This window comes from Oculina patagonica, chromosome 11 (genome assembly GCF_052425735.1).
Source record: "Oculina patagonica isolate OP01 chromosome 11, crgOcupat, whole genome shotgun sequence".
NCBI lineage: Eukaryota > Metazoa > Cnidaria > Anthozoa > Scleractinia > Oculinidae > Oculina > Oculina patagonica.
In genome coordinates, this window is record NC_135768.1 from 9,232,173 (window position 1) to 9,258,210 (window position 26,038).

The 26,038-nt window shown below is 40.4% G+C and overlaps 1 protein-coding gene across 1 annotated transcript in view; it reads left to right on the forward strand.

Annotated features, from left to right (window-relative positions):
* The window catches only part of LOC144631037 (uncharacterized), a 117,131-nt gene that overhangs the window by 81,317 nt on the left and 9,776 nt on the right, over positions 1-26,038 (forward strand). The window contains 18 exon segments of the mRNA XM_078489398.1: positions 489-806; positions 1,745-2,062; positions 5,575-5,883; positions 10,456-12,225; positions 12,851-13,191; positions 13,193-13,340; positions 14,062-14,397; positions 14,967-15,491; positions 16,079-16,484; positions 16,890-17,125; positions 17,544-17,879; positions 18,698-19,030; positions 20,621-20,938; positions 21,409-21,735; positions 22,465-22,637; positions 22,859-22,994; positions 23,745-24,062; positions 24,985-25,317. Coding sequence (XP_078345524.1) covers positions 489-806; positions 1,745-2,062; positions 5,575-5,883; positions 10,456-12,225; positions 12,851-13,191; positions 13,193-13,340; positions 14,062-14,397; positions 14,967-15,491; positions 16,079-16,484; positions 16,890-17,125; positions 17,544-17,879; positions 18,698-19,030; positions 20,621-20,938; positions 21,409-21,735; positions 22,465-22,637; positions 22,859-22,994; positions 23,745-24,062; positions 24,985-25,317 — 6,981 coding nt within the window.

The following is a 26,038-nucleotide window of genomic DNA, read 5'->3' on the forward strand; positions in this document are numbered from 1 at the left end:
AGAACCAGTTAGAAAAAAAAGCTAACCCAAAACACTCAGCTAAAGATGAATTTATTTCAGTACGATTTGGTGAAAAAAAAAAATCGCTCGACTTATAGCCAATGATATTATTATTATTATTATTTTTCGTTACCTTCAAATAGCAAAAAGGAAAAATAAAAAGAAAGAAATCAATTTGCAACAGATGGGAACTCTATCTCTTGGCCTTTCGGTCTGCTCTCGATCAGTATTTGATGACAATCAAAGTGAAGTAAACAGAAGTTTGGAAAGTATATTTGTATTAGCAAACCTTTATTTGTCAGTTTGTTGTTTTCGATTCTTGTTTCATAATAACTTTTCCGAGTTTAGTGGCTTATAGCCACTTTTAGTTATCTATATCTTTTGACTTCCCATGCCCTGTGTTTCGTAATGGTTTCAACATGTCCTTCGTTTCCTTGGAGGACTCTCGTGACATAGTAAGACTAAATTTGTTTATTTTCCTCCTGTAGTCTATCAGCAAAGAAGTTTCTGACCTCCAAGGATCCGTCGAGGACCTTAGCAGCAGATGTCAAGAGCTGTTGAGCTCAGTCCCCTCGAGAGAAAGCGAGGAGCTTGGGGAGCAGCTAGTCACGCTCAAGGTGAAGTGTGAAAACCTTGAAGGTCACGTGGCTGAGAAGGAGGAGGAGTTTGAGGAGACTCTGTGGAGATGGCAGGAATTTCAAAGCGATGTTGATGCCTGTTTCCGTAATCTGGCCATGATCGAGAAGTCTTTGGATTTCCAATCCCTTGATGATGGAGAGTTAGAGGATCGGAGAGAGACACATCAGGTAATGGCACGTGCCTTTTTTCGACTATTTTGCTTGTTTACAAGCGAAAGTAGGAGAATAGCAGTTATGTGGGCAAAATTCCACATTCTTGTTAACTCTCAAGGGACTTTTTTAATTTCTCAAGGGACTGTTTTAATTTCTCAAGGGATTTCTTTCCGCTGTGGGTGATGAAAGGGTCTCTCATTAGTATTGCGTCAACACTTGCGATCTCTGACTTGTCACATGTATAAATGTTATATTTATTATCAAATGGGCCCTTTGCAGTTAACGGTCATATGGTGTACAATAACACCATGCTGGAGAGCAAGTCACGCGCTTGGACATCCAAAACAAGGCAACTTCAATCAGTCCTGCTTAGCTTTCCTTTTTTGAATGTCCCAGAGGGTAGCTTGCCCTCCAGGATTTTGTACCATGTGACCATAAGCTGAAAAGGGCCCAATGGCGCTTTTTCCCTCACAGTTTATTGTCTTTAATAGGTCACTAAAGTTATTATAGAGTCAATCACTGTCGCGTATAGTATGATAAACCAATCAGGTTTCAAAGCAAAACCATGTGACTGGTGGCAAGTATGGGAAGATTTGTTTGAATTTTTTCGTACTTGTATAAGCCAATCTGAATCAGAATTGAACATTTTAGTGTGTCCAAGACAATTTGCAAGATTGGTGGTATATGCTTTAAATGATCACTCAGTGTTACCAAAAGAAAGTTCTTGTTTCGTTGCCACTTGGTTCGCATGTTTTAGGTATAGATATGTGCCATATTGCTGGTCGAGTGTTCGTTTATACACTTGAGTAGGAAGTTTATAATTTTGGAGGAAACTTGGCAACGAACACAAGGAAGAAAGGCTTGTGCAAACAAGTTGTGAAGCTCCAAATAGGCGGAAGAGTAGGGAACTTCATAGCTATTCTAACATCATATCCACTCTTTTACTGTTTCAGATGCTATCGGACAACCTAGACTTCCAAGAGTCCATAATCCGTGACGTCAAAGATAGAGCGAACGAGGTCCTGGGTATGTTTCCCCCAGCTGACGTGGACAAAGCAAAAGTCAAATTGATTTCGCTCGATCAGCGGTTTCTCCTTGTCAAAGAACGCCTTCAGCGGAGACAGGAAGAGATGTTAAAATCTTCGGTGGACTGGCACGAGTTTGAATGCGGGCTCAAGAGTTGTTTGGAGTGGGTGCTGAGAGCGGAGGACCGCTTGGCACGTGAAGTAGTCGATTTGCCTGAAAACGAGACTGATATTGGTCGGCTTAAGGTTAGTAGAGGGTTTGACAACAATTCCCTGTAAACAGCCCCTTGAGGAATGGTAAATACTTAGCTTGCGTTCATCGAGTAATAAATGCGCACCAGGCCCTAGCTGTTCGAAGCGTGGATAGCGCTATCCACCGGATAAATCACTATCCATTGGAAAGCGTAGTATGTTTTGTCAACACTTACCCACTGGATAGCGATTTATCAGGCGGGTAGTGTTATCCACCTTTTTTTACAAACGCCAGGGAAATAGGGAGGTACGACAGAAACTGTCTCGGCAACGCGCAAGACAAACTTAGCTTCACGAGTATTCTTCTAATTTTACATTTATTTTGCATCCATAACTCAATAAACGTAGAAATGAAAACTGTAAAATCGTTCACCAGATGTTTTGTAGAAAGGACGAGTAAACAATAATTCTCTGGTTTGATACAGAAAATTTGCCTGGCGTGAAAAGTGAAAGAAATTTAAAATCTTGATTTTTTTTCTCTCCTTTACTAAAATGTTCTTCGACCAGTGTGTTATTTAGGGTTTTTTCCAGAACGGAGAGATGTGAAATTTCTTTCTGTAAAAGATTCCTAACGCAGCAGCTTTTGCTCCGGTTCTGTTTTTCACTCAACTCGCCGCGCCGGTTCTTGAACACCGTTTTCGCGCCATGAGAATTTTGGTCGCCTCTTCCCAGTCCTACTCCGCCTGTTCACGCTCTCCCCAGACCCTTTCCTGAAGTCCTCTGGCGTCCTTTCACTGAACTCTCAAAAAAGAAAAATATTAAAAAAATTCAGTCTTGTTCTACACGCTAACATTGTAGAACGAGACAAGAAACAATAGGCGCCATTGTGATTTGGGATGTACTGTTCAGGTTGTAGTGTATTTGTCCAATTTATGCATAAATTGCTGAGACTAAAATAAACACTGGCAGGTGTTTCAACTGACATGTTTGTATGACGATGCATTAATTATTCTTGTCGCGGTTTTAATTTCACCTTTTCTGCTCAAAACTCTCTTTGCCGCCAGAATGATCTGTATGTATCTCCTCCTAGTGAAGTCAATGCAAAGTAAGAATTTCACGTGGCAAGAGTTAGGAAAAATAAAATGATCGATTGAAAATTAACTCCCCCGCAGCTAAGAAAAATATCAACTGCGGTCTTGATGTTTAAGTAAATTCTCCCAGCTTGTGATTTAAGAAATGTATAGCAGCTAGTAGAGAGAGTTTTGATGTTAACAAACTCACAGTTGCCAAGTGGCGTTTTGACTGCTCAGGGGCACCCAACGGAATATTTCGTTAAAATATCTGTTCGGAAGACGACTTTAGATGTAGAATTTTCGGAACATTCATTGTAAATTTTTTGCTTGCCTGCCTTTCCCAGGATTTTCGAATATCTAAAAAATGGTATAATTGTTCATTTTTTACGGATATTTACTCTAAAAAGGTCACCTAGAATTTTCGGGAGCCTTTCTCTGGCTGGAATTTTTTCGAAAAGGTAACTTTTGATCCCTATAACTTTCGGATCACTAGACTTTCAGCTAGGAAATCCGAACAGATAAAAAATCTTTAGGGGATAAAAATATGCCTATATCTACCGTTTAAATACTAAAATACGTTCAACGGTGCTATCTTTACAGTGCGGCTACTGTAACCGGGGTCACCCAGACGAAGTTAGCTTCAGCCAATGAAATGTCGAGTACAGAACAAAGAAATTTCAACTTCTTCGTTCGCCACGAAAACAGATCGATACAAACTTTGGCTGTATGACGGCGCTGAATTTTCAATTAATTTCAATTGCATCCGTTTTGAACTTGAGTGGTTGTGACAGCAACATTTGGAAGGTAAATATTAGCGATGTTTATGTAAGAGAAGTTCGAAACTGTGTAAAAACGGGGAAAGAAACGACCGTATCGTCTGTGTCAATGGTGCGTGGCGGAGTTCGCTCGTGACAATTTCAAGTTTTCTCTACGGCATCAACTGGAGTTTTGGTAGCTGTACCATTTGGAAAATAAATACACGTGATGCTAGCGAAGGAAGACATTCTGCGCTGTATAACGTACCAGTGAAAGTGGCGATGCCAACATTTTTTTGTCGTTTGAGTAAATAAAAATAAAATTTCAATTTGTTCACTCGTGAAGCTTATGTTTTTGCGTGTTTATTCAAGCTAGCTGAATTGCCGAAACTTTCGGATGTATACGGCCGATACGCTTTCGGTGGAACTCAACGATCGGACATCGCAGAAAACTAAATTTATCACGCTGGTAATGTGCTTCGTTGTTTGCAAATACGCCACGCACTTTGCCTAACCTATGACCGTCGCGTTATGATGCCGTAGAGAAAACTTGAAATTGTCACGAGCGAACTCCGCCACGCACCATTGACACAGACGATACGGTCGTTTCTTTCCCCGTTTTTACACAGTTTCGAACTTCTCTTACATAAACATCGCTAATATTTACCTTCCAAATGTTGCTGTCACAACCACTCAAGTTCAAAACGGATGAAATTGAAATTAATTGAAAATTCAGCGCCGCCATACGGCCAAAGTTTGTATCGATCTGAAGAAGAAGAAGTTGAAATTTCTTTGTTCTGTACTCGACATTTCATTGGCTGAAGCTAAAAATGTAGAAATCTTTTGTTTCAGTTCTGCTTTGTGATTGGTTAACTTTGTCTGGGTGACCCCGGTTACAGTAGCCGCACTGTAAGTGGTTTTGAACTATATTCTCGATGGGTGCCCCTGACTGCTCACCATGAGTTGTAAGATCTTTTGTTTGTTATTATACTCCTTGTGATTTTGAAATAAACTGTTTCTTGGGCAACTGGTTTATGTCAGTTAAGTGCAGCTTGAAAGGTCATTTTGTATTTTTTGTCGTCGGAAAGCGAGGCAAATCTTGAAAGTTCTACATACGCCCATGTTGGTCGAAATCTGAGAAGAATTTGAATTCATTGATTCAGAAGTCACACCATTTGTGAAATCGATGGCGTAGGACATTTTAATTTTCAAATTCATTGAATGCTTAACTCCTAATACGATCGACACGCTTCGCTTGGTAAGAGAGTTGAATTTGGTAATAGAGCTTTTTCTCGTTTTATCAGCACAGTCTGGCATTTAATATGTCATATATTTTAATATTTTATTTCTTTCCTCGCGCGCCACGTTGCCTACGAACAGCGCCAAGCTTGAATCAATTAGCGTGTAGCTTTAATTTATGCGGCCTCGCGTTAGCCATGTTTTCCTCGTTGAGTTACGATCATTTAAATAATTCTGCGGCTGTCGAAAATATGGTAACTTAGGAGCAGACCGGAGTTAGCACTGGCGAGTGATAAAGTTGTGTTACATCGTGTTTTTGGTCGTGACGGCGATCGGTTGATAAATAACCACAGTGGTTAGTTGGGCTATAAATACGATGTCAGACTGTGCTGTATCCTGAGTAAAGCATTGGAAGGACGATGGAAGCGAGCACAGATGACTGATTGTACACATGGCGAACAATAATCCCGATGTATACTTGCATTATTTTTATTTCCAGGCGTTCAGCGATGAATTGGATGTCCGACAAGGCGACTTCGAGAGCATTAGAAGCCAAGGGGACCGATTGGTTTGTCAGCTAAGTGATCGCACCGAAAGAGAGACAATTCGGAAGCAGATGGACGACATATCGCATCGGCTAGAACGCATACAGAACTTGGTGAACGATCGAGGGCAGCGGGTCGGCGAGAGAACTCATTACGGAGTGGTAGAATTTGAAGAGGCGCTGAAGGATTGTTACGAGAGAATCGAACAGTTCAAAAGCAACCTGCGGGAAGTCAAGAATTTGGAATCGATCGAACGAGAGCAGGTGAGCCTAAACTTAGAAATTTTAACGTCCAGCGACCTTCATTTTGGGTGCTGTTGCGATTTTTCCGATGTCATGTTTCATCTCGCCGCGGCGACTGTTGTAAATTCACGGCATGACCCGAAGCGAGCAGATGCAGGCAGCTGCGAATGACATTTGTAACAATTCTGTTGAAAACATTGAATTTTATGAGTATCATAAAGCCCGTATTTTGAGACAAAGACCTAAATTTCGTACAAGGTAAATATTGTTGTTTTAAATTGTACAGTTTTTTAAAGCTTTTTTCTCTCTTTATAGTGATCGGTCGCTTTTGGTGACTAAATGAGCTTGTTAAAAGTTACTCCCGAGTTACTCGAGTGGGGTCGATTAATTATGAAGCCACGCTGGGTTGCCAGCAATGTCACAGCGTTTTGAATGTCAAAAGAAATCAAAACCAACACGCTTTTCTTTTCACAATTTCTGTCTCGCAAAGCCTTTATTTTCTCAAGAAAAGCGATATTTCTTTTATTAAATTTTCATTCTTTTTCGATAAAATGAACATGATTAACATAACACAACTTCTCACGCGCCATTGCGCGGGATTTGAATGTAATGTCACGCTTTCAGGCTATTAGGGCTTGTTATCAACAAAATCTTTTCTTTGGGGTTAGCGCGACACAAATTGTTTAATATTCCAGGCTTGTATTGCCTTTGTTTCTATGTCAATCGCTAGGAGTTTGAATGGAATTAATTTGCTTTATTTGTTTTCTGTTTTTCTGCTTTCTATGTTTTAAAATCGCCGTACAATATCGCCCTGGATATCGTCGTCAAGTAAACTTTATCCTCGGTTATCCCGGGAATTATCTTACGAGTGAAAACAATACATGTAACCGTTAATGTTGTAAAATCGTAATCAATCATTTTTTCCTCTGCGTAGAAAATTTACGAATGGAATTCATTCGTTTAATTTGTGTTCTGTTTTTCTATTTATGTTGTAAAATTGCCGTACGATATCGCCCTGGATTTCGTTGTCAAGTACACTTTATCCCGGGAATTATCTTACTAGTGAAAACAATACATGTAAACGTATATGCTGTGAAATCGTAGTCAGCCATTTTTCAACTAAATTTACGGTTTGTCAAACCTTTCAACCTTTTGTTTGATGTTCAATACATGTTTTAAATTATTTTTGAAAGTAAATTAAAATTAGAATAAGGTTGATAAAAACTCAAAACAATTAGCTTTATCATATACTGGCCTTTGAATAATATTTTTTTTCGCCACGGTCTCTACCCTAAGATTTATTACAAACTATATTAACTTTAAATCCCTGTCTAGAGTTTTATATCTTCAAGAATGAGTTAGCATACAGAATGACGGAAGTAGAAACTCTCTTCTCATAGTATTTTAATTAATTCTATGTTATGTCTTCCTGTTTGAACTGTCTTGTGGACCAGCAATTTATGATTTTAAATTGACCGCAATCTATTGCGAATGAGGTAAAATTTAAGCGCCTTCAAAATTTATTTCAAAATATAGTGGAACCCCGATATAACGATCCTCGATATAACGATATTCCCGATATGACGATGAATATTCTATGTCCCGGCAAAAATAACAGTAAAATGTATGGGACGGAACCCCCATATAACGATCTTCGATATAACGATATTCTCGATATAACGATGAGAATTTAGGGTACCGAACGTAAAATCCTCCCGATATAACGATATTATCAGTACATAGTCTCAATTTAAGCAAAACATCGAACTTAATCCAGTAGCATAACAGTAATCGAAAAATCTCTAACGTTTCTGACAACAGCTTTGTACGATGGTATACAAAAATGATACTTTATTCTAAACCTCTGTATCCAGTGAAAAAGTACATGTTAGTTTTATCCCGATATAACGACATTTTCTGTTATTTTACGGCCATATCGTTATATCGGGAGTTTCGATATAACGGTACCTCGATATAACCACATATTTTACTGCTTCCTTGGCATATCGTTATATCGGGGTTCTATTGTACTTGTACAAGTCGAAAATGCGAAAGGCATTTTTCGACTGCAGCCGTTTACATTTTTGTTATTCAAACTGGGCTCTTGCCTAAGGTTACTCCTGTTTTAGTACAGTGAACGTATATGGAAATAGTAAACCATATTGTGGTCTATTTTTGACCTTTTATTCTGTTGTTTGTTCGAATTTTTGCCGTTTGCAATTGTCAGTTGTCATTTGAAATTTCGTACTATTTGTAGTTCATCATTTAAAAGTTTAGCAAGTCTCACCATCTCTAGCACTGCACTCTCTTTTTCTGCCAATATTTTTTCTTAGTACAGCCAAACCAGTGATCAGTATAAAATTTCTCCTTACAATATCGATACAAAGATAGAACTGCATCTGATAAGAATAGGGGAACTGATCAGTAACCCAGAAAAATGAATGTCTTGATAGATACAGTCGAAGCTCTCGTAAGCGGACACCCCGCGGGACGCGAAAAAAGTGTCCGTAACTGGAGCTGGCCGCTTACGAGAATGGTTCTCGTAAGCGGTCACTAGAGGTGTAGGGGAAAGATGGCCGCTTACGGGAGCTTGCCCAGCTAAAAATAACCGGACGAACGTGGATGACGACAAAACAAGCACTAAAATGTGGTCCAGTAATTACTGTAAAATCATTGTCACAAACGGCGACGTGAATTTGATTGATAATAACAGGATACAGAGGTTGTAAGTAGGATTTTTTTTCGGGTGTCCGCTTACGGGAGCTTAAAAACAAAGAAAAAGTCTAAGTCGTAATCTCTGAAAGTGTCCGCGGCCGGTTACGGGAATGTCCGCTTACGAGAATGTAAAAATACAGAGTTAGAATGGGAGTTAAAACGGGGTTTCAAACAAGGTGGCCGTAAGTAGAGCTGTCCGCTTACGAGAGTGTCCGTTAAGAGAGCTTCGACTGTAATAAGACTCTTCCGACCGAAACAGGTGTATAAAGACCAACTTCCCACGACCGGCTCCCGTCTGGCCTCGTAGGTCAGTCGGTTGAACAACGGTGATCTAATCTGGGGGTAGTGGGTTCGAATCCCACCAGGGTCAACGAATTTTTCTTAGGATCAAGTGTTCCCCGATTTCCTTTCTAGACGGGATAACGTTCAGAAGAAAATTCCTCGGTTATTTTCCAGCACTTTAAATTATTTTTAAGCAAATGAAAGATCACCGCAGTATACATTACTGCGATGATCTTTCATTTGCTTAAAATGTATATCCCTAGTACAAATATATGAATTTCATATATTCATTTCATACTTTATCTTTGACTTTATTCTCTAATTTTCAGCTTTTAATATCAGTTCTACCTGGTGCAACATTTCATTGCTCGCGATTCTTGTTATCCAATCGCAAGCAGCACCTACTGTAGGACTTCTTCGTCTGTCAAGTATCTGATTAATAAAATTAAACTGACATCAAACCACACAATCAAGAGTTTGCATCTTTATTTCCATATTTACCGCCTTTGATTTTGCCTAAATTCTTATTGTTTTGTCTGTTTAGAATGATTTTATTTTAAGCTAATTTTGACTTTAATTCGGCTTGAGTGATAGTATTTTTTAAATTCTTACCAAAATGATTCACATAATACGGGTCTCGCTTACTTGTTATTGGGGGTTAAGGTGTTTGCAAAATGTAAGGTGTAAGATGTTTTTAAAAAATGAAGCAAATGTAAATCACAGAAAGATATTTTAAATATCTTTCTGTGATTTACACGCATTTTTGCTTCATTTTTTTATGTTTCGACCTTTATATATCACTGAATCGTGCATATGACGATATAAATATTATATGCATCCGGGATGTGACCATAATATCGAGATTTTGTTTTTCAGACAACTGAACAAACAACCGCTTTTGTTATTAAGAGCACGTTTTCGATTTGATTTACAATTAATCTTCCCTGTCTAAAGAAGGAATAGCCCTAGGTGGGACTAATAACAAGTGTATTAGTAGAATTGTCTTCAGCTGGATATCGTAAATTATTTACCTGTTGAGCCGGTGGTGGTATGATTTGAGAATATTAGTTTATTTCACTTCTGAGCTAAAAGTCTGATGGACTTCTTTGAAGAAATGAGGTAAAATGTTCGCTTTTGATGTATGATGATTAATCTTTGGTTTTTTTTATACTTGTGTTCTCTGAAAAAAATACTTACGTGGTATTATCTTTGTGAAATTATTAAGACCGTTTGGGATTGGAAGCAAAGGGAGTGTTAGTTTTCTATTTCGTTAATTTGTTGGTTATTTCGAATCGATATCAAGAATTGGAAATCAAGGGTTTTTGCTGATGTCAACGTTTCAAGCAAAGCTACGGTTAATCTTTCTATCTATCTTAAGAAAATTAATGTAAATATTTTTCATGTGGGTAAAAACGCTCTTGCGTAAAGATCGAACCATGTTACCCATCTTACAGTTTGTGAACATGATAATAGCGTATTTTATTGTGCTTTTAAAGGTGTTTTCATGTGGTTACATTGTTGCAAGTACCAACTCGAAAGCACTCTTATATTTTTAGCCCAATAGTCGTTTATTTATGAATCTTTGTTTGGTTACAGGATCTTCATTCAGAGCTAGAATTCATTCAAAGTCTTGCAAGAAATATCCACGAACAAGGGCAAACATTACTTCCGGAAATTCCTGACGTGGAAAAAGACGCAATTAAAGAGAAGCTGGAAAGATTACAACAAGACATCGCTACACTCGAAGAAACCCCCCTCGCGTCCCACCATGCCAACGGTGAAACCCCAGGGAGAGAGGGAGCGTCTGGTTTTGTAGAAGAGCCAATGGCAGTTGCCGAACGTAAACCTGCTGGGCACGATGAAGTAGAAAATGGCGATTCTGATTTAGGAGACTCAGAAAGTGGCGTCTCTTCAATGGAATCCTTTGAAGGGATACTACGCAAGGAAAACGGACACGGTTCAAGCGAAAACGACGTGCAGGAAAACGGCGTTTCTGATGAACGTTTTGGGAACGACGAATCTGACGATAATGCACATGTTGACGGGGGGTTATCTGTGTCGCCAGACGAGTATCAGCGAATTCGCATGAATCATAGCGCGGACACAGATCAAGACACATCCTCTTCACGTGATCTTGAAGATGGTTCACGTGCTACATCACGTGAAACCGACGATAAATCAGGTGACGTCAGCGTGCCTCTTTTGATCGTAACAGACGAAGATGGAACTCCAGCAGAAGTGGAATTTGCCGAAAATGGAACAGATGATAGCCAAGATAATGAAGGCCTCACCGACCAGGCTGGTGAATTCTTTTTTGATGATTTTGATGTTTATTATGGAGACAGCACTCCTAAAACTGTTATTGAACCAGATCAGGGATCTGTGCGCGATGATACGATCGTTTCAGAGAAGGAAAGAGATGTACCGAAAAGTGACAGTTTTGTAGTCAAAGAAAGTTCTTCAGACGAGGGTGACACTGTCAATCATTTAGCAAACGGTGATGTCTCAGACGACCAATCTAATGATTTAGTAATAAAAGACAAGAGTCAACCGCTTAAAGAAAGTGTCGTGACGGACGTGACGGACGTCACGCTTCCATCGTATAAAACTGTTACAGCTAACGCGTTACAAGATGATTTTGACGTTTCTGCCGACTCGGAACTTGGAGATGACATTCTACGTCATAGCACGCCAGTTAAAGTTGTTGCATCCACTGTGAAAGAAGAAAATACCACACCTGATCCCCGAGATAGTTCAAGTGATTCCATAGAGCAGTTAGTTAATGGTGCCGAAACTCAAGGACCTCCTCGCTTTGAAGAGGATAGGAAGGCAAACAGCTTTTCTTATAGAGACTATAATGCGGATACCAGTGGTTCCAATTCATCTTTAGACACAACGCCAACAAAATCGCGCGCCCCGACCAGTCAAACCGGTGTTCAAGCGGGTTTGGTCAGTCCGCCGCCCAACGAAGAGATGGAAAAACTCGACAGACTGTTCAATATCGGAGAGCATTCTTCAGAGAACATCGCAAAAGACGTTGAATCGGAAAAACCTCATGTTAGAATCGCTTCCATTTTATCTGAGCGACGCAAAGCAGAGGAAGCTGAAAGGCTCCGTTTTGCCGAGAGCTCGGTTAGGGACACTGATTATGAACTATTCACCTCCCGGCCCTTGGACCTTATTGATAGGAGTTCCCCATTAAAGGACCTAGATGACTCAGAAAACCTGCTGCACGAGAATATGTCTTTGGACTCGTTCCTTGTAGAAGTTGAAAAATTGTTGGAAAAATTGCGATCCATTGAGGAATTGATCACGACAGACATGGAAGACGAGGATAATGTCAAAGATGAGCTGGCTAAACACGTGGTGAGTGCTGAGGACTTGTGTGGTATGAAATACACTAAGGACGGCTGATGGTTTATTCTAAAACATTTTGAGGCAGAGTAGAACTTGGGAATAGTAATCGTTGTTTTCTAAGCCCTTATTAAGATAACAACTTAAAAGAGCCGTCCCGATTACCGTTGGCCATCCACGTAATTACGGCCACTTTTTTTCCCGCAAAGAAAAGCTCGTGGAATTAAATAACCCTTCCTGAGTGTTACAATGAAATGATTGCCTATTTCCCTGACACGAGATCCATTATCTTTGCATCGATTTAAGTGAACCCCTTCAGGTTTTAACCCGTAGAGGTAATTTTCTATGTTTCTATTTTCGCTCACCTTTAACGTCCTTTAAAACTTGCCAGCGATGCTCAGTGAGGGCTCTTGTGTTATGCGTCGATTTAAACAAATTGCGCGGTGTGCTAGTCTTTGAGGTCGCTAGCGCATGATGCAGTTTCGGCATGGTGTGTTTTTGCAACTTTTTACCAGCGTATGTGATTGCTTTAACGTTGGTAACACTGCAAAGCAGAGAATTTCTGTGTGGTTTTTTTTTTTCCGTTTTTTTTTTTTAAAAAAAAACAAACAAATTGTTATGTCTTTGTTACTTGCAGGCTTTGTGTGTTCTGATGTCGAAACAGCAGGATCGCTTGGATCAGATGAACCTGTTATCCCAGAGTTATCTGCACGGAAGCGCAGGTCTTAACATCATTCTTGAAGAGCGCCTGCGAGAGGTAAACGCCCTTTGGAAAGAGGTCCAAATGCGAGCTTCGTCAAAACAAGAAGTCTTGGAGCGTTGCGTCCAGGAACAAACTCAAAACCTGGAAAGCACTCGGCAGCAAGAAGTCATGGCTTTCACGGAGAACTTTTCTTTCTTGAGATCGCTGTATCTGACCGTGGACTGTTGCGATGATGTATGTGCAAGAAGGCGGAGTGAAGTTGTGGACGGAGACGAGGGAGGAGTTTTACGATGAGGAGCTGAAGAATCAGATTGAGTTGCACGAGTTGTTTGAGGGATTAGCGTCAGTCGAGGAAAGCGCGGTGTCAGAGGTGGCGGCGGATGGTGATTTGACGGGCTATCAGGAGCAACTGTCGCGATTACAGGTCAGTATCTAAATGTCAATTTGTCTCCTTCTATGCCTTTAAAATTTCGATGTTACGCAATCTTTCTTTTGCCAGTGGCGAGAAGCGTTGCGTGACAACCCGATGACGGCTTGGGCTGTGACAAAGATTACTAGGAATGAAACAAGGTTAAGCTGTGTGAAAGTAATTAGCCCGTCTTGAATGCTAGGAAAAAGTGAATGACCATGAAACGTCGTTTAAAGCGCTGATGAAAGAAATGATATATGTACTATGAATGGGCCTTAGCCCTCTAAATTCCTACTTAGAATTACTCTTTGTAAGGAAATAAACTACACGACAGAAAGAACAATTTGTGACCCGGGACCTTCCGAACTGGTCCTTCTTTTCTTTACCGACTTAGTTATGAGGCCAGTCAGACCCAACACAAATCCCTACATGGTTAAAGCTTTTGATTAGCTCGGTTCGCTCTGTTTTATTTCCACACTGAGCAATTTCCCATCAGGACCTTAAAGGGATGAATATCGTTCTAGCACTTCTAATTGCTCATATATGGATCATCATGTTATTATTTTATTATCTTGAATCCTGGAGGAAGACAAAAGGACACACTACGTGATGGTATTTCACCCTCGTGATAGCCGGGAAAGGAGGATGGGGGGCCTTGTGTTATGATTCGAGAAGTTGTCTGTCATAAGAAAACTGCTTTGGACGTGTGCGCATCTTTCTACTGTTAATTCCACAGGATCTCACAACGAGCCTAACGAATTTTAAGAACAAATTGGATACTGTTTCGCGTCGATTGTCCTCCACTTCAGCTGAAGACGAAAACCTTCGCCAGCAAATCCTGGATCTTAAAAGCCTGATGAGAGGTGTCATCAAACTTGTGTTGTCCAAACAGAAGGAATTACGCGCCGCAGTGGAGAAGATGGTTAAGGCTGAGACTGCTCTGTTGAATCGAAGGGACTTTGAAGGCAAGTTACAGGAGTGGTCACAGCTGGTCAACGATGCAGAAGACTTTGTTAAACATCTGGGGCCCTTTAATGAGGACGAAAAAGACTTGGAGTTGCTGTACTTTGAGGTACGTTTCGTTGGTCTGATTCATGAAATATCTCATAGAGCTTGCTTCTGTAAGTTTCATGTAAACTGCGTAGTTTGACCAGATTCTAAATAACCTGGAAGAAAAATAAAAAAATGTACAGTCTTAGCAGAATTTCTGATGTTTTCCTATTCACGATATTGATTTGATTACCGCACTCAATACAGCATGTTTTGTCTAATCTTTACGTTTTTAAGCAATGTTTACTAACTTTTGTGTATAAATGAAAACTGGTGACTTTGGAGTAACTGACAATTCTTTATATTCAAAATATCTCAGGATTAAAATATAAAATTTAAATGAATTTATTTAAATTATTTATTCGATAGCCTGTGATAATCTAGCATCCCATCCAGCGGGATTAGCAGCTTTTCTCTTATAGCTAACTCATATATACTGGAGTAAAGCGCCAACACTGGGCTTTAGGTTGCTACGAACTCTAGTTAACAATGTTTTCTCGAAGTGTAAGTTGTGTAGCAAAGGTTGTTTGGTGGCCCTAAGTTGTCAGTTGCAATCACCTAAACTAATATTTTTTCTTGTAATCTCCACAGTTCCTACAAAGTCACTCCATTATCCAAGAATGCCTTCATGACTTCCTAAACAAAGAGTCCTCAAGGGGCGCCAGTCCCCACAAAAAGGCACGTCTCGCTGACTTAAACAAACGCTGGGGCAGAATACGAACGATTCTACAGAGCCGAGAGCGGAAGCTGAAGACCTTAGGAGTCTTAGTTTCTGAGGTTCAGACTCCTCCAAAACAACCTGTGGTTGTATCGATTGTTCCCGAAAAGGAAAAACCGGTCTTGGCTTCAACTCCGAGGAACGTAAAGAAACCGGAAGTTAAAGAAACCAAGGAAACTCCCCCAAGGAGCAAATCAGCGTCCCCCGCACGGGAGTTGAAGACGCCCCCGAGCGGGGAAAAGAAATCCCCCAGGACAAGAAAGAAGCAGTATGAGGAGGAACTGCGAGAGTTCTCCGAGTGGTTGACTAGTCAGGAAAAACCGTTTCACGATCTGGTTGGAGATGAAAGTTTGCCGCCCACTATGGAAGCTTTGAAGGAAAGACTTAAGCAATTCCAGGTACAGAAATGTGAGGCATCCTAAATCACTCGGCGTGGGCGAGTGGTCTATGGTGCTGGATATGAAATCTGACGTTCCCGATTTTGAATCCTCCACCTTGCAACTAGCTCTATTTGTTCTCGGTCGTTCCGAGTTCAACTCCTTTACCACGCTTTGTAAATAGCCAACTGGTCTGCCTCCTACCAATAAGGTTTTGGCATATTCAGTTTATTAGAAGGCACATTTGCCATTTGGATACTCCAGTTAAATTTTTGAAGTTCATCTCGTGAACATCCGCTTTTTCTGGAATTTTCCGAAAGGACAAATAAAATTTTTTTTTGTTTACATTCAAACAAAAATGTGTCTGAAACCGGTCAAAATTTGATTTAAGAGACACAAAGGCTTTTGCTAACACAAATCCGTTTTTTGTTTGTTTGTTTGTTTTTCAATTTTCAAAACGGTTTCTTTTTATCACGATTGTCAACCCTTTCCAAACCCCTTTCTACCAAGTTGTATAAGCCCAAACTCATTACAAGTCAACACGCTTTCTACGTCGACACACGGAGTTTATTTGCTAACCTAAACTTACGGCTTTTGTTCCCTTCTAGGGATTTTGCCGTAGCATTCACAGCCACAAATCCAGAGTTGACATGATGCGACAGTACGCGGTGCAGAGCGGGGAACACATTGATTCCGATGTCGTCGGTCCGAAGTACGAAGATGTGGCGAAGATTGCCGACAGCATGTACGAAGCTTGCGAAGAGAGCGCCGAATGGCTTCAATCGGTGTTGATCCAGTGGCAATCGTTCGAGGAATCTTCGAGAAAGTTCAACTCATGGATGGACAACTTAAATCAGAAATCGTTCGCCCTTTCTAGGCAAATGCCGGAAGATCACATCGATGCTGTTTTAATGAAAATGATGAAGTACCGTGAGCTAGACCGGAAATTTACCGAGCGACAGCCGAGCAAAGACGGTTTGGTGTATGAAGCAGAGCAGGTTTTGACTGCAACAGGTGAGCAGGAGTCTACAGGAAACATTGTTTAAGAATTTAGAGGCTTATGGAAAATATGAAATCGTTGCTCTTTTGTTCTTCTTGAAACAAAATGATATGGACATATTTGATTTAAGTATTGTTCGATTAAGTTCACCTTTGTCGTGGTACATCTTAAAAGGCCTAAATTTGTCGCTCATTATCTGTCTTAGCTTTTCCCATTTTTAATCATCCCTGTTTCAGTCGATTTGGACGTAGTTCGATACTTATTGACACCAAATTACTTCGCTTCTTTCACACTCCAAACCAATGTCAGAAAATTCAAATTTCGTACGAACTGCGTCTTAGGGATTGCTCTCCCAAATAAAGTTTAAACCAACGAGAGAATCTAATCTTACTGCTCTTCTTGCAATTTTTTCTTCGCAGGAAATGCTGACGTCCAGTCCTCTCTAAGTCAGTTCCGAGATAGATGGCGCGGTCTTCGTCAAGAGACCCGGGGCGAGCGGCAGCGCCTTGAGCGACTTCTACAGTTATGGCGTGAATATCAGACTGACATGGACGAGCTTGTTGACTGGCTGATGTCAATTCTGAGTCTGATGAGAAGCGAAGAGATCTGCGATGATAGTTTAGATATGGTGGAAGGGCAGCTGGAACATCTGAGAGTAAGCTGGGTGTTTTCATGTTTACGCTTTTGTTGTCTCGTGTCGTATGACGTGGAAGCTACGTCATGGGAATTTTACAGATTTTGAATCTTAACTGTTCTAAAATAAGTGGTAGGCAATTTAACCCATGAAAAACTTCTTTGAACATCTAAACGAAGATACAACATTAATTTGTTGATGAAAATTAAAGCTCGGCTATAGATCTGTTTTTTTTTTTTCTTTTTGTCAACACTGTTGTTGACAAACCCCGAAATAGTAGTTTGATAAGGTAGAAAAATATTAAGGAGGTAACGAGAAAGCAAACGAATCGAAGATGATTGGGACTAGGAAAGACTGATCCCGAAAAGGAAACTTGGAAAGTGTGGGACTGGGTAAATTTTTTCAAGGGTAAATTTTTATTGTATTTCTCGTCTTCCAGCATTATCAAACTGAGGTGGAGCGTCACCAGGCGACAAAAGAAAACCTGGATCGAATCGCATCACAGTTAGAAGAAGAGACACGAGGGAATGCGGAAGATCTGATAGAAAGTCAGTCGAGACTGGACGACAACTGGTCTGAACTGTGCGCCTTGTTAGAGGACCGCGAAAACGAGCTTCTCGGAGCACAGACCGATCTTTTGCTCGTAAGGTGCCTTGACGATGTGGAGCAGCTGGAGGTGTGGTTTAATGGCGCCAGGGACACAATGGAGAAGCCTGTTTGGGTTCTTAGTAGTGCCTCCTTTGAAGATGCTAAGGAACAGTTGGGGAAATACAGGGTAGGTGATAACATTCCGTATCAAACAGGCAGCTTTGAACTGTTATATGGAAATTAAAAATTGCTTTTCGTGCCTGGATAAGTCATTCAATTTAAGTTATGATGTTAATTTATGAAAAAAGGAATACAGTCCGACCTCTATTAAGCGGCCACCCTCAGGACTTTGAAAAGTGGCCGTTTAATAGAGTAGAGGTACAATATAAATTGGATAGGAACATATATGAAGATAAATCCAAAATTCATTATAATAAAACATCAAGTGCATTTCCAGCCCATAGATCTGACACAGAGGGCACGTAGTTGAAATGTACAGAAAAATGGTTGACAAGTAGCGTAGGCCATTTTGCATTAACTGTTAGTATGTGAAAAAAGTTAATCAGAATATTTCAAGGCCGATATGTATCATCTGTCACCATTTCGCTTGGAAAGATAATTTGCTGGCCGCTTAATGGATGTAAAAAACCATATAAATAATACACTTGTGACAGCAAAAAGGTGGCCGCGGCCGCTCAATAGAGGTGGCTGTTGAATAGAGGTGTCAAATACAGAAGCTTAGTGACAAATAAATCGAGACTTTGGAAAGTGGCCGCCAACCTTTATTGCCAACCTTTTGTTCTGGCACTGGAGCTATTTTTAGGGGGCGAGGGGAGGGGAGGGGAGGGGGGGGGGGGTAGGTTGGACAAAGCTCGGAAGATTAAACTCAATGTGTGTTCTTATTTATCTATACGCCTAACTAATTCAGTGTTTGACGAGAGTTATTTTTTCTGCAAAAATGAGCTCAGAAAGGTAAACTTTCTGTGTGTTCTTATTTATCTATAGATCATCAAAAAAGAACTCCGTGACAAGCAAGAAGTCCTGGAAGCTCTCAACAAAAGAGTCAACCAGTCACTGAACGAGCGAAGGAACGCTTCCGTGAGAGGCGTTACGGAAGGAGTACGGCGTCTCAACGCGCAAAAAACACAACTCATTACGCTGTTGTCGGAAAAAGAAGAGCAACTAAAATACGCGCTCAACCGTTGGGTGGACTTTCAGAAACTGTACACGGAGATTAAGAACATCAATGATTGGTTTGAAAAGAGGGAAGAAACACTGAACAAGTACCAAAGGATTGTCACGCAGAGAGAGTTCGAGATAGCTTTAGAAGATGTCAAGGTGAGAAGTCCATAGCTACAACCCTTGTCACTATTCTTTGGACGCTACCCCCTCCCCCCTCCCATTCCTTCAATACCCGGAGGGGTACTTCCTATAGTGGACGATACAAGGAGCTGGGGAGGCTCCGCCCGAAAGGGATGACTTTTTCAGACTGGAGATACAGTGGGATTCCGATTTTCGAATCTCCAAGGAAACGAAAATTGGCTCGAAAAATCAGGAGTAAAATTACAGTGTTCTGCTGAGAGAAGGGGAAATACTTTGGTTCTAGTTATCGGAAGGTTCAATAAATGGAGGGTTTGAGAAATTGATACAGTCAACTCTCTCTAAGACGGACACCGTCGGGACCGGCCCCAACTGTCCGTCTTAGAGAGGTGTCCGCCTTATAGAGAGTCGAGGTAACGTGACACCAGAAATTTTGAGACGATAAAGCTAAACGGCTATGCACAACGAATATACGTCTGTTTTGAGTCGCTTACGTTAGCAAAACCTATAAAGTGGAACAAAAATAATATCAAAAATTCGCCTTGTTTTTTAATAACAAACAGTAATACTGTAAGTAGAAAACTAAATCTTTGGTGCCCATATACCTAAGCAGAGAAGTGATACGTTTTAGCGGATTGTTTTTGGTAAGTTTGGTATTCTAAAAGCACTGACATAATATGTTATATGTCGATAACAAGTTTTAAAGTATTGTTCACTAAAAAAATAACTTTTTGTGCTGTCCCTTGGCGGTTTCAAAGTGTCCGTTGTCCGTCTTACAGAGAGTTTTCATACAGTAAAATGACTGAAAAACGGCAGGGACCATAACCAGGTGTCCGTCTTATGGAGGTGTCCGTCTTATAGAGGTGTCCGTTAAGAGAGAGTTGACTGTATTTCACTGTATACGAAAGGGTAGGAATTTTACGTGTTGGAGTATAGAATAGGGTGGCATTGGCACTTAAAAGGGCCTTGCAAAAAAAAAAAAAATTTGAACAGAACAACCGAACGGTTGGTTCATTTAAGTTCTTTAAAGGGTAATCCATGTGAAAAATTTAGAAAATAGATGCAGTATCCTCATTGAAGTATGTGAAACCTTTACCATTTTCTATCAAAGGTATATGAAAGGGTTATCTTTTCTATGTGAGATGGTACATGAAAGGATAAGGTTTTGGACCTCGGGTGGAGCCTCCCCATATAAAATACTCTGAGTAGTCTCCCGTGCTTCAATGCTTATATGAACAACTCGAGATGCTACAGTGTCTTACTTAAGACTGAAGATGCAAACTTGGAGTGGCGTCTAAACTAATTGCGACTCGGATTGAAGGAGAGTCTTCGCCCGTTCATCTCCGACAATTTGGGTCTGGGCTGATTAAATTCGTGTTTTAAAAATGATGAGTTCTGTTGCAAATATTTCTTATGGAAGTTACTTTTCTTACGCTTAAGACATATTCATTTCGATAAAAGGTGAATCTCATTTTTTAGTGAGACGTTTTGGAAACAGAGTTAAGAAATAACTATTGCTTTCACGCTGCCGCAATGTCATGCAATTGATTGCCGCAGTGTCACGCAATTGACTTCACGATGTCGTCTTTAATCTTCCTCTTTATCCAGGCAATGAAAGGATTCTTAGTAACGCAACAAGAAGCTGTGGAAAACGTTGTAGTGGCGGCCCGACGTCTCCGTGGCGACGCTGCTTTCGACCAACAAGAAGTACAAGAAACAATCGAAACAGTAGAGGAGAGGTGGTCCGAACTGGTCACTAAAGTGGACGAGTACGAAGCTTGGCTCGAGAGCTCTGTACAGGCGTGCAGGCAGTATGATGCCTCTATCGGTTACATCAAGAACGTGCTCAATGATACTGAGGAGAAACTTGGAACGGTTGCCGCTGGAAACATACAGGAACTGAAGGCGCAAGTTGAGCAGCTACGGGTAATTGTTTCCGATTATTTACTAACAGTGTACATTGCAGATATTTCTTTATTGCTTGATTGAATCTACGTGGGATCCAGATGTGAAAATCAAAAAAAATGGTTTGTTTCTTCACCACGTTTAGCCTTCCAAAAACGAAAAATTTCACAAATTCCTCTTCTGGTGAATTTCTTTTGAATTCTGAATTTCACTGAACCGCTTAAAAGACGATTTTACCAAATAGCTACACGTGAGATTTTACCTATAGTTCACATGGTTCTCGTAAACTTTGAAATCCATTTTCTTAGGCACTGATAAGAAATTGTTGTTGGTGTCAGTTATCACGGATAAATACTTACATCTTTAACTTTTAAAAGAGAAGAAAATAACGCAATAGTATTTTAATTATTCTGGTACTCGATTTTTGTCCAACTAATATTACTCGATTTCGTGATGGAATCCTTCTTAATTTGTCACGTTGATTGTTTTAGACCCTGCGAGAAGACATGAACGAGATTAGTGGAAGAATGGATGAAGTGACTGAACTAGCGACGGACTGGGCACAAAATAGTGACCCTTCGTCTTCGCAACGCCTGACCAATGAAATCACGTCGCTTCCGGAGCGGTTCGGCTCAGTCTCCACTCGTCTTATCAAGAAGGAGAAGGAACTGGAGGATACAGTGGTCAAGTGGCAGAGGTTTGAGAGTTCGTGTGCAGATATTCTTGCGTGGATTGAAAGTCAGACAGCTGTACTAAACGAGTCTGTTACAGTGGATGTATCGCTCACAATGCAGCTTCAACAGTTGGCAACATGTCAAGTAAGGACAGATTACAAATAAAGAAAAAATAAACTGTTTATGAAGTTACTATCGAAAGTGCAGTCGAACGTCCCCGTTATTCCCGCCAAAGAAACCAGAATTGTATGTCATCTCTATTTGTACAATACTGACACCTTCATAATACGGACACTCAGCTCCAGTAGTGTAGCAACTTTCGTAAGCTTGTAGTTCTACAGGTCCTCTAGTGTAGCAGTTGCTATTGTTTTGGGAACTAGGGGCATTGTTCCTGTTGTCTGTTCTGTTTTTCGTTCGAATGTTAGCAAGCTATTCATTCATTGCGAGAGCTGCTACCCGGCTCCTCATCTCTGCCCCAGTTCGTATTAAAGAGGTTCCACTGCAATTATAGTCGGAATCCGTGTTATGGAAGTGTCTGTAAGGAGAGGTTCGGCTTTATGTGTTGCTTTGGTTTTTCGTTCACTGATTAAAAAATCTCATGGAACATGCACTAATTAATAAGAGCAAAACGTGCCCTTTTTAGCCAATCAGAAATTAAATGAAAACCAATCGTGATCACGTTTTCCCGCGCTTGGCGCTGGTTGCACGTTTTTGATCTTCATTTTGATTGGCTCTTTGCCTTGTTTGCGTTAAATGTGATTGGCTAGATGAAATTACTGTGTGCTTTTAGTTTTGCGACAGGCAGTATAAAACCGCTCGTAAAGCTACTTTTTGAAATGTAATTGATGTTTATTACGTTTTTGTCAATTTAAGCAAATACAGCAGGATGTTGAACTTCACCGTGATTGGCTGACGTCAATCAACGCCACGGCGGACTCACTGCGAGAGAAGATCCACTCTGGAGCGACTCACATCACCCCTCTGAGGAATAATGTCAACCAATCCTTCGCCTCGCTTGAAGAGCAGCTTCAAACTAAACACGAACGGTAATTTCCCGTTCTTTTACGTTTTTTGTGGTAAAGGTCCAGTTATCAACTAAGGTCGATAATTTTCGTTGTCAACTTCCTAGTAAATAACCGTGACACTGATTTCTTATTAACCTTACCTAACCAAAATTGAAGATGTTGCTATCTCTCTGGAATGAATTTTTCTGCATAAGAGTCAATAATTTGTTCACTCACTTACGCCTTTTTGCTCTCATTTGTAGTATCGTTTCCGCAACGCAAAGCTTTACCCAACTGCAGGAGTCGATAGACCACTTGGTCATGTGGCTTGATGACGCCGACGCAAAAGCCAGTAGTGGAGGAGACTTAGAGAACTCTGAAAGACTGGAACTGTTACAAGTATGTTTGGCTTTCTGATTTGTGATCTCCATACACGGTGATTCTTATCAGTGGCGAATAATTACTCTACCAGAACTTACAAGTTAAAACCACCTTGTACAACATGGTAAAATGTTTCACAGAACTACGGCTCAATAGCTTTCAGCTTAAACAAATTTGGTTTCATCCACAAAACTAAAATTGTATTGAGATTTTTTACCTTGGGAGTAATTCTTTAAATCTAACACTTTATTCTGTCGCCACGACCACTTAACCCATGAATATAATACAAAACAGTGTAAGGGCCTTCGCAGACTAGTCATTTTGTTGTCGACAACTACTTGTTATCGACGATTAAAAAAAAGTAGTGCGTGAGGTGAGTTGTCGACAACTAAACGCTAATTTTTTAGTTGTCGACAGCTAGGCAGTTTCCCTTTTCGAAAAGGGAAACTGCTTGTCTAGAACTAGGTTTTGGACCGTTTTCGTGTGTGGGAATGTTTAACCTTAGTTGTCAACAGTTATCGTAACTGCGTTGTCAGTGGTCAGTGGTTTAAGCATGCGCAGTGAATGTTAGTTCCCAAGCTCTCATTGATCTGACTTAGTTGTTGACAACAAACATCCCCCATGTGTGGAATGCTTGGATCGCATAGAATCAGTTGTCGATGACATTTGCTTTTCGATGACATATAGTTGTCGACAACAAAATAACAAGTCTGTGGAAGCCCTAACTCGACCAAACATACTCATTGAAAATTTAATCTTCCGTGGTAGGAACTTTTGCAAGATCTAGACGAGTCGCACCACAGACTGGAATCCTTGAACAGCAGTGTGGAGGATAAACTAAGCGGAACCCCTCAGAAGGAATTTCAAGAAATGAAAGATCAGATTACACAGCTCGAAGAACGTTGGGCGCAGTTCAGAAGAAAACTCTCCTTGTCTATCGAGGACAACAGACGGGCGATCAGAAGACAAAAGGAGTTCGATCAAGAGCATCAAAAGATTTCTGCTGTGCTGCAAACTGTTCTACGTGGAACAGATAACACGAGTCTGGACCAGACAGACATGGCTGTCAATCTGGAGCGTGTTGAGGTGGGTATTAATTTGGATTTTGTGCATCTATAACTTATGATTTAACGTATGACCCCAATCCAGTACTAACTCTAATAAGCGCCACACATGAAAGCAAAAACATTGGCTGTTTTCATACTAGAGACGAACAAATCGTCTAGAGGGACTAACCGTCTGAGACGGACAAGACGCCTTAGGCGGTGAAATCGGGAAGAAAAGGATTTTGGACGTACAAGTCGTCGATTTGGCCGTCTGGGAAGGCGATTTTTCAAAGACGACTTGGTAGTCTAGATGGACAAGTCGTCAAAAAGCCGTCTTAAATTCGCACTTGACGAACAAATCGTCAGACGACTTGTCCGTCTTCTGGTGTGAAAATAGCCGTTGATAAGCGCTCCTCTCGAGGAAGCGCTGCACTTCTAAACATCAACGCGGTGCTGATTCGAAAAAGCTTACCCTCGGTATTAAAATCTGTTAACTCACCAGTGATGCAAACCAAAGAACGACCAAGACAAACAAACGAAAAAAGAGAGAAAAAAATAACGCCGAAATAAAGGAAAATTTTTCATAATATTTTACACCGAGGTAAACCCATTCGAAACATTTGAACTCTAAGCGGCGTTATGCCGCTACTTGACTTTGATGTGAAAAAAAAGGGTGCAATTGACATTTTTAAAGTAAATTTTATTTGTTGTTGCTGTCGTTTTTGACTGAAATAAGAGTTATGTTTTGTTTTAAAAAGGTTTCTTGACGAGTTTTAATAAGGACAGACCATTCTGAAGAAAGCGGTGCATCAGAATGTCGCCGCTTTTTCGAATCAATTGGATTTTTACATTCACTTGTACGTGGCAGGCGCGGTGGACTAAGGATTTACGCGTGTCCATTTTAGACTGTACACTCCCCTGGAATTAAAACAAATATTTTCTCTTCTTTGCGTTTCTCTCAGGATTTTCAGACAAACTACGACAGATACCGTCAAGATTTCGACTCTCTTCTCCGTCAATCGGAAGACATTGATCAAGACACGAGTACGGGGAGCAGGTACAAGACGCGACTGGATGATAACATGTCACGCGTGCGACAGCTCTGGAGTTCTGTGCTCAGGCGGGCCGATGATTACAAAGAGCAGGTTGGAAGACAGATAGAGAGGCTGAAAGAGTTCCAAGGATTGAGTACAACGCTGATGAAGTGGATGGATGGAATTGAGACTCACAGTGGATTCACGGTTCCTTCTTCCGCCAGTATTCAACAAATGAAAGTTCACTTTGAGCACGTGAAGGTAAGATAAGATAAGATAAGATTAGATTAGATAAAATTTTATTGAACACTCCTAAAAAGGTTTTTCAGTGAACAATACAATGCATGAAGTTGAATAAAATGTAAAATGTAAAATATGTACACTAGTTATATATTATGAAAAATAAAAATAAATAGAAAGAATAATGAAAGAAATAAGAAAAAAATTAATTTAAAAACTCGCTGAGAAGCTTTGTCTTCAGAGTTTTCTTAAAATTTGCGTGACTCTCGCATAGTTTAAAGTCTTTGTCTAAAGAGTTCCATAGCTTTACTTGTTGATAGAATGTAACGAACTTTAGTAACCACTCAGAAGTAAAACTGAGTTTCGCTGAATAGTTGGGACAACGTAAAAAAGATGCTTAAATAGGGAGTGAAGAGACTTTCGATGAACTAATTTAGGAGGAATGCCAAAAGAGCTATTTTCAATTGATTGTCGTAAAACCTAAACCAAAAGTCATCACTCTGCCAGTCACAAAGGACACCGACAATCCAGTGCACCAATCAAAACTCGAAGAATTTACATGTAGCCGACGCGAAGTGCGGGAAAACGTGTGTGAGCGAGTCACGATTTGTTTTGGGTTTACGTCTGATTGGTTGAGAAAGTGGCTGGAGTTTTTTTTTTAACAAATCACCAAGCGTAGTAATGCAAAACCAAAGCAAACGCGAATTAGTTTCGACACTCGAGTGAAAATTGGTCTATTGCG